Source organism: Nothoprocta perdicaria, unplaced genomic scaffold (genome assembly GCF_003342845.1).
Source record: "Nothoprocta perdicaria isolate Ctin4 unplaced genomic scaffold, notPer1 scaffold_258, whole genome shotgun sequence".
Taxonomy (NCBI): Eukaryota; Metazoa; Chordata; class Aves; order Tinamiformes; family Tinamidae; genus Nothoprocta; species Nothoprocta perdicaria.
In genome coordinates this window covers 624,734-634,154 of record NW_020455486.1, presented here as the reverse complement: position 1 = coordinate 634,154, position 9,421 = coordinate 624,734, and the positions used below count along the sequence as shown (strand labels likewise).

At 37.2% G+C, this 9,421-nt stretch overlaps 1 protein-coding gene across 1 annotated transcript in view; it reads right to left on the bottom strand.

Annotated features, from left to right (window-relative positions):
* Positions 1–1,423: 1,423 nt before the first annotated feature.
* Positions 1,424–9,421, bottom strand: part of RNMT (RNA guanine-7 methyltransferase) — a 16,920-nt gene continuing 8,922 nt past the window's right edge. The window contains exons 8-11 of the mRNA XM_026040443.1: positions 8,398–8,515; positions 6,977–7,078; positions 4,541–4,574; positions 1,424–2,569 (exon numbers count right to left, since the gene is read on the bottom strand). Coding sequence (XP_025896228.1) covers positions 2,532–2,569; positions 4,541–4,574; positions 6,977–7,078; positions 8,398–8,515 — 292 coding nt within the window. The 3' untranslated portion in view covers positions 1,424–2,531. The remainder of the gene's footprint in view (positions 2,570–4,540; positions 4,575–6,976; positions 7,079–8,397; positions 8,516–9,421) is intronic.

Sequence of the window (9,421 nt, the reverse complement as noted above, 5' to 3'; positions counted from 1 at the left end):
CAAGTTCAACATCTGCATGGTAATCAAGAGGTTGATAATTAATCCACTTCTGCCGCTTGCTTAATTCCACTTACTGCCAAAGTCATAAGGCTGCGAGAGGAGCATCTTGCCTAACGATATTCGAGACGCCATTCTCTTGAACATACCAAGCAGTTAGTTAGGACAGGATTTCACACACCACTTTCATGGAGAGTTGATTTTTTCCCTGAGGYAGGGACCCTATTTAAAGTTTTATATAAAGTTTTAAGTGCAAACCATTTTTCAGCTATATTCTCTCTCCCCCTTAACTACATGCTGAGCAACTGGGTTTCACCACAGCTCCCCTCATCTGATTTAGAGAAAAAAGGTTAGAGATCCTCTTAGCTCCTCTTTCCAAATAAGCARGTCACGGTATCTAGACAACAACTGGCAAACTGGACCAAAGTCGCCCTTTCTAATTTTATACAAAGGGAATTTGAACCGCTTCTTCAAGCTGCAGCACCCTTCATGCATTGCTCTCCATCCTTTCGTATTTCAAAGGTTTCCCTCAACTCATTCTGCTGCAAAAATCACCTAAATGAGAGGCCCTGGCCCTCCCGCTCTTCCCCTTTCTCCACCATCAGTCCATAGGAACGCGGCTCGCTGTGCTCCTGTTTCTTTGGGAAGTCATTCCATTTTACTTGGAAAACAGGTACTCTGACATCAGGAACTACTGAAACTTGCCTAAAAGCAGCAAGACACTTCACTCTACTTACCCCTCTGCTTCTATTAYTATGATTTCTTAGAAAAAAATTGAAAAATAAAGGCTTTGATGCATACATTGAAGTTCAATGAAATATTTCAGCACTCGTAAAGCACTGGCCTTTTCCAGCTAGCTTTGTAAGTAATTTTTTAGCTGCCCTGAAAGAGGTTTTTTTTTTTTTTTAATTTCAATAGCAATATTAACCGATTACACTGCCCTGGTGAAGTTTACAGATCACAGATGACCTTTTATTGGAAAAAAAAAAAACCCGCAAGATTCATGATCTGATTAGATGAGGAAACTTATCCAAATACAAGCTCAAAAATTCTGAATGCTTAATACTAACAGAAAAGGTTTATTAAACCTAGGTTTATTACCCTGGATTTACTAAAGCTTTGCAAAATGCTCACACACCATCAACGTTCTATCATTTCACCTGTATGGAAACTACACTAAGCAACAGCAGCACAAAACTACTTTTAGCAAACTGGGTGGAGGGAAGACCTGAAGAAAGCACCCATGCCCACACAGGCACGTTGAAAGCAGAACAAATATCATACAGGGATCACCTGTCCCAGATTTAGGAGACTTAAGCAGTAGGTTGGTTACAATATTACTTACTAACATGAGRAGAGAATGCCCCAGGTAAATACTGTTGGTTGAAATTTGGGGGTCGCTCTCCACAGGCACAGGGCTGCGTGCAAGTAGGGGCAATCGTGCTCATCCCTCCCTCCTGAGTGAACTGCCAATATCCTCTCATGGATCTCAGGATGATGACTTGTCAAGTGTCATACAGGTTCCTCTCTTAGTTCATGATGCATTAATCCAAGCACATTCCTAAAGCCTTATGGGCTGCAGCGAGGACCTCACCGCCACGTGGAGCTCATCTTTYATGACAAAAACCTTTGTGAAACAAGTGGAAAACATGTCAGTATTGGGAAAAAGATCAATCTAGAAAGTGTCAGCAGTAAACTATGAACAACAGGAACATTAAAACCACAAGAGTCGTGACACTTTAATGTAACAAAGTCTCAGCATTTGTGATTGATTACTGCACAGTCGGAAGAATGACTTGGAGTTTTAAACCTACAGAAATTCAGCTATTTCACAGCAGTTTTGTACAGAACAAACCAATTTAATCTTGAAAGCACCACAAAGTGACACTACATATCAGCAAGCACAAAAAAAAAAAAAACCCAAGAATAGCATGGAACTTTACTATGTAAATTATACCTGGAATAGCACTGGAATAAGGTAAATTTACACTGCAGGCCAGAGCACAGCACAGAGGTATTCAAATACACTCTGGTGGTATTTGCCATTTAGCCTTACATGCAATGTAGATGTACCCTTCGTGTCTGAATATACCCCAGCGTGAACTGGCTGAGCTTTGCAGCACAGTCTTTAGGCCCTCATTCTGCACCACCAAAAGCCACAGTCATTTTCCATCAACTTCCGGAAGTGCAGGATCAGGCCTGTAACCACCAACACACAAACAACACATGTGTTTAGAACATAAAGCTGTGTTAAGTTCAAACATGACTTTTGAGGGCATGCAGACTGCTTACAAATGTTTAAAAAGACTGGGTTTTAATCTTTCTTATATATACACACACAAGTCAATCTGTCACAGACAGGCAAATGTAACTCAGAATCATGAGCTTGCTCTCGGTTTTTTTTTTGGTAGTGCCCTGCACACTTCTGATAATTAAAAAATAAAAATAAAAAAATAGTTGCCACAATGGATTTTAGACCATTCCAACTTGCACATGGATATGATCTCCTCTTGTTGAATCCAGTATATGACGTTTCACAGTTGTTTCTCAAAGGCAAACACCAAGTAAATACCTAAAAGAGAAAATGAGAGTTTTTTTCAGTTTCCTCTGCCAGTCATCTGGGTTTTCCTCATGAATGAGAAATTCATGGAGAACAAAATGAGAACAGGTTGATATTTTATCCAAATAACCTATTAGTAGATGACCAAAATAATAAAATTTACTATGGTTCTAATCAGTAATTCTAGCATACAAAGTCATGGAAGAGGCCTGTAACACTGACTCAATTTGAATATATTTGCAATTCTGTCTGTAGGCATATTTGCAAGATGGGGCTAGCCATGTGTAAAAGTAAAATATTTTAAACACTGYTAATATGGTTAATGTAACACTATAACACTAACCTGAGTTAATGGCACTACTGAAATGTAACTGCAATTCAAAAATTATCATGCAATCTTAACTATGCCATTCTATATATAATTAACATATATAATTAACATTCATAATTAACATTCMCTGGTGCATAAAAGGTCATACACAATTTTAAGTTGAAGACTCCTTTATACATGAATTAAAGGATAATTAGATTTGGAATGATCAACTCCATTTTTACTCRTACAGCGAACAAAGTTAAGATTTCTTTCTCTTTTCAAGAGAGGACAAAGAAGAAATATTTACAAACACTATATAGTGTGTTTCTTGTTTGGTTGGCTGGTTTTCCAAGCCCAAGGTATTCATCAGTCTAGAAATGGGTACTCAAACAGTCTACACCAGAATCCCTGGGAGACAAGCACTTGCCACAGAAACAGAGCTGAATCAGAGGTTCTCATGTTTCATAGCACAGAGTTACATTTAGTTTAAGTTTAAGAGACCATGAGACCAGTTTGACAGGTTTCCAGCTGAATTTTTGTTTTAGAGGATGAGGTGTCATAGCTACATRGAAAATCCATCCAGACAAGTCTGATGCCTAGAAACATTCTTCAAGAAGAAAGCAAGGGAAGGTTCTATTTAATGGACAAAAGCTGGGTCCTAACCATCAGAAGCTCCGTAGTCCAGATCTCTCTGCAAAGAGACCACTTTAGAAATACAGTAATCATGTATCTTTTAAAGATATAAAAAGGTTCTTTCAGCTAGATTCATGATTTATGTAACATTTTTACACTGTCAGAATTAATGTCTACCTGTATAGTCCACACTTCTCAAAAAAACAGCTAATAGTTTTCTATTCCAGGAATTTAAAATACTTCCAAAAATAGAATAATCACAAACCAAACAGGATTATTGTTCCCTTGTTTAAAATTGCTAGCTCTGGTATAACTTATCCATAAAAATGCAAATCCTGGTTGGACATAGTTACACAGAAGCTAGTAATCATTTCCATGGGAAACATCTGTGTTTTATTAGAGTTGAAAATTCTAATGTCAAAAGCTTTCCATAACACATCTGCTCATAGCATTCAAACTGTATTTAAAAATACCAAGTCCTTTCCACTGCCTGAAGCACTGAGTTTTAATAATAATAAATAACTACTAAATACCTTTCTACTAGCTACACTTCAACTGCTTCTTCCTGATGTGTATTTATCAGAGCAGACAATGAGCAAAGCTTCAAATCATCTCTCYCCAGTACAGGTTTATATTTTTTGGAGAACATACAGCTCAAATGAAGCTGCTTTCCAGCTGAGTGGTAATCATATAATACCCAAGTTTAYCAAACCAAAGTACTGAAGTATTACACTAAATCCTTTGGTTCTGGTAAAATGATACTTTAATTTGGCAACCCTTTCTCCTGCATTCTAAGCAATGTTTCCACAAACAGTATAACTACAGTTATACTAAAGGTTTGCAAGCTGGAAAAACTTTTATGCATTTCCCCCAAATCCTTGAAATAAGCACACTAAATGCATACTTAGGCATTTGAATAGCATACATATTTCATTTTATTTAGAATTTACAGCCTATTTATTTTTTAAGAATTAACATTTTACACAGTTCTCATCCCCACAATTCAGTCAGCGCYGAGTTTTCAAAACAATACTTACTTGTTGCTTCCCACTCAGATTTACTCAAGGTTCCCTAGAAGAGGGTAAAGCAAAGAGTTCAAATAAGAGTACGAGGAAAATACAACACAGATTTAACTCAGCGATAATCAACCTTTTTCACAGATCAACTTTTAGCCACTCGCACCAGCTGCCTGGTTAGGGGCTAGTGTTACCGTAGGCCACCCACACTTGATCATGGGCCACAGGCTACCTGCCTTGCCCAGCAGCTCTGCCCCGGAGTCAGCAGCTCCCTGCAGCCCCCAAACCTCTGTTTGCAGGAGGCCACATCCCATGGCAGCTCAGARGTGACCAGCAGTCTGCCCCACAGCCCTGAGAAGGCTGCTCCTGGCCCAGCCTCGCAGCCACAAGCAGTGCAGCAAGGGAAGCACTCGGGGTAAAAGGCCGCTGCCGCCCACCCTACCGAACAGGAAGGGTGAAGTGACAAAGGACACGYTGATTTTCTGCTCTGGCCACTTCACCCCATTCCCTTGTACCCTTGCTGGGGACACGATTTAGAYCATAAACCAGCCCCTGGTCAGTCTTGAACAAATCATTATAATTCAGCATACTTCTTAAAAGCAGGAATTTGCTTTTCAGAACTACTAGTTTTCAAATACAGACAGCAGGTTTCTTTTCTCTCTTGAGGCAGGAATTCTATCCCTTTAGCAAAAGGCATGAAGCCTCAGGAATTCAGAACATGAACAGTAAATAATCAATGGTTAAATAAAAAGAAAGAAACAGTCCAAGTGAATAATTTCAAGCTCATGCTATAGCCAGCACAATGAAGTAAGATGCTATCCTAGAATAAATGACAATGACTTTACTCACACTGGAAGGCTCCAATTTGGGTTCTTTCTCGTAACAGAACCACAAGACAAAGCCCTAAAATTCCAATTTAACCAATTCTCAACAACTTCAGAGACAAACATGAGAGAGAAGAGATGGAAAGGCACCAGCTGCCATGGCTGGATCACTACAGCCCCTTACAAAAGCTGGAACAAGGCATACATGAGATTTGGGATGGGTTTGGAGAACTTCGGGTCACTTCACCCAAGAATGAGCATAAAGTGCTGGGAGGGTCATGTGAAAGCAAGAATGGGGTTGACTCAAGAATGAGTTACAACTTGAAAACCATACAAGTCCCTAAAAAAAAAAAAAAAAATCTGTAAACAACTGGTCTTATTTCCTAAACTGGACTACAAACAAATACTACAAAAAAAAAAAAAAAAAAATTGAAACATTTAATTCCTATCTTTTGTTTCAGTCTCAGGAAGTCAGAAGGGCAGGCACATCACTTATTTTTTAAAAAGCCCATTAGAGATGAAGCTCAAATACAAATAAAAGAAAAACTTCATTTAAAAAATCTAAAATAACGTAATTTATAAGCACCAAAACATCTATACTGTAAGAAAGACAAACGAAGCTCAGCTGGAATAAATCACATCAATCTTGCTTCTTTTTTTTTTTTTTGACCATGACATAAAAGGAAGCAATAGATACATGACCTCATCCCCAATACTTCTACCGTAGCCTTATGAAGCTCTCAGAAACTGACAGTCTTCCCAAACAAACMTCATAAGGAGGACCCAGAGCTGGCTGAAAAATCATAAAGAAAAGAGTGGCTTGTTCCATGTCTAACTGTGCGGTGTTAAAAATACAGCCCAACTATTAAAAGTGGGTCCCATGGACTCCAAGATTGTTATGTACTCCTAAGGAGAATGGAAGAAAGAAAAACGCTTTAGAAAAATCCTAGGAAGATAACAAGATCAAAAAAGTAGGAAGACATCTTGAAGGCAGGACTAGAATAATTTTTAAAAGTCTTTAAACAAGTCTTATTAATTAGACAAATGATCTTAAATATAGCATGACTTCCATTAAGATAGTTCATAGTATCATATTTCTCCTTTTTCTACATTCATAAACCAAGCGTAGGCATTCTAGAACAGCAGCAGTTGGCTGTACAAGAGAAACACATAAAAAGACTTCCAGATTTTGAATACACACACCATTATGAAGAAAATTTTCTACTGATCTCTATGTCAAAGAAAGAGAAGAGAAAGAAGAAGAGAAGAAGAAGAAGAAGAGAATAGAAAAAGAAGAAAATAAAATCTTTTAAGTATGTGCAAAGATTCAGAAACTAAAAAAAGTATTCCAAATTAAGGAGCAATACAGCAGTTGCCAATAAGATGGCAAAACATCCTTTTACATCATTACAAGCCTCTGGACTGTGAACAACTTAGTGAATGGGATTCTTTGAGAAAGTGGTACAGATCAGATGAACTCTGTACCCTTGCAGTTGTGTAATTTTTCACATACACAGAGAGACAATCACATCAACTGCATTTTGTACCTGAAATAAGAAGATATCAAACATTTGCAAGATTAGGACCTAAATCTTAAGCACACTTTATTCAACTGTAGTAAGAAGGAACTTACCAATGGTAACTTTCCCTTGCCATCCTTGATAAACTCTTTTGCATGCTCATAATCATCAGGTTTATCAGAAACAAGCCTGGAATCATCGAAGGCAGAATATGGCTGAGGAACATAGGAAAAAAAATATACAGTACTGATTAGATATTAAGATACACCGACCTTATCAATCAAAGATTTATCAAATCTTTATCAAATAAAGACAAATCAAAGATTTATCAAATTTGGACAAAAATGAAAGTCAGAGCTTTAAAGGAGACATCTAAGCTTACCAACTTCCTTRTAAGACTTGTATGATTGGGTATGATATTACTCGGTTCCCACAAAATATGGCACTTGTGGTTTATCAATTAAGTTCTAATTATGTCTCTGAAACTGAATAGATGGAATAAGCTAGAAAAATTCTTCTCCTTACAGAGCTCATCATTTGTGTTATGTTCATGTAACTCTTCTAGAACAGCAACTGAGCACAATGACACCTCTTCAGCAGAAATACAGAAAACTCAATCTTACACAACTGCCAGATTTCAAGCAGAATGCTTGGAATGTCTAAATGAGACACTGGAGCTACAAACAGAAGTATGCATCTGATTCAAGACTACATACAAGACCTCCGAGCAGAACAGTCTGTACTTACCACCACAGTTCTCAAAAGTAACTGGCCACTAACTTAAAACAATTCTCACTTTTCTAACAAGCTGATAGCAGTAGCACAGTGACACAGCATAACAYGAGCCCATATAGAGTACTGTGTTTGTTTTCAGAGTCAAAAAGGATTTCAAAGTCCATTCGCAGCCCACATGACAAACATTTAATATGGCAACAGATATTCAACTAGATAGATTTATGTCAAAAACTCCTAATTTTTGAGGCAGGAAGGAAGGAGGGAGAAAAGAAAACAAGAAAAAAAATCTCACAAGTGTTACTGGAAAGCTTCTATAAACCTGCTAAAGTCATCCAGCACAAGACATGAGGCAAAAAGATATGTTCAGTTGCAATTAATTGGCATTTTCTTATATGAATACAGCCTTTTTTTTTTTTACTCATTAGTTTCTTTCCAATCATTATTTCTTGTACAAAGATCCAGTTTCAGTCTCTCTCTGATGAGAATGAAATGAATTACAGTTATCACTATGTAACATCAGAAATGATTCTTGAGATTCCATATAAAACAGAAGCAAATATATGTGGCCAAATAAAAATGAAAAAATGAGCTCTTCTGCCTACTAATTAATAAAAATGAAAATATCTTCCTTAAAGCTGAAATTTTACCTATAAATCTAACTTGTGCTTTCAGTCACAGAACTTTAGTATTTTTATTTGTAGTCGTTAATTAACTGAAGAACATTCATAACAAGAATTTCAAGTGTTGCACAAATAATCAGCAAAATGCAATAAATGCAATAAATTCATCCTGTATTTACCTCCAAGGCCTGCATTCTCCTTAGCAGCATTTTGTGTTCCTCATTCTTGATTTTTTCTTCATAGAATTCCCGAAATGTCATTTTGTAGACCAATTTCATACCATGCTTCTTTGCCATTCTGACAAAAWAATACACTTAAATAGGGAATCCACAAAATTACTTCAGTTTCACTTGCAAAAGACCAGTTTTAAGTCACAGTGACATCTCATGGCATTCACTAGAATTACAACCTCTATATAGTTTAGTAAAGGAACCAGGATGAAAAGTTGTCTGCACTACTACTGAAATAGTACAAACTGTACTTGTTAAGTACAAATTGTACTTTAAGAACTATGTCAACAAAAGCCTTCAAAGAACTCAATATAATTATTTAAAYAGAAAAATATCTTTTCTCCCAGCACTTTCAAGCTCATAAATTCCACTTCAGGTTATATATAAACAAAAATTATTGCCCCTGCAGTGTCCTCAGCATTCTGCAAATCAGCCGCTATGGGAATGGTAGGAGACCATTTTCTACTAGATTTTCATTTAATTTACAGACAAAGGCACCCTGGTCAGACAATGTTGACACTGCAGGTCTCAGTGACAGACAGTGATATTCTTCAAAGTGATCTAGAAAAAGCGGGTGAAAATCAACAGGTTTGAAAAGAAAGTTCAGTGTGGGTTTGGGATCCATACAGAGCTTAAACAGTGGGAAAAAAAAAAAGAGAAAGAAAAACAAAACATGAAAACATGGAAACATCTGACTATGCCTCAGAAGGAAGCAGGCTGGGAGAGTCAAATCTGAGTTCATGCAGAGGTAACAGAGAGAAATGTTCACAGATGAAGTAAAGAGTAAATTGCAGAGGAAGAAAAGCAAAATCTGAAGGAAAACTCCTTGCTAAATATCCCATCTGAAATTTGGGAAGCTAAGAAAGAGGCACTATGATGAAGAGGATACACAGGAAGATTTCCTAAAGGACTAAAAAGAGACAGAATGAAACAACAAGGGAGAAGGGGAGGGGAGCAAAAAAAAAAAAAAAAA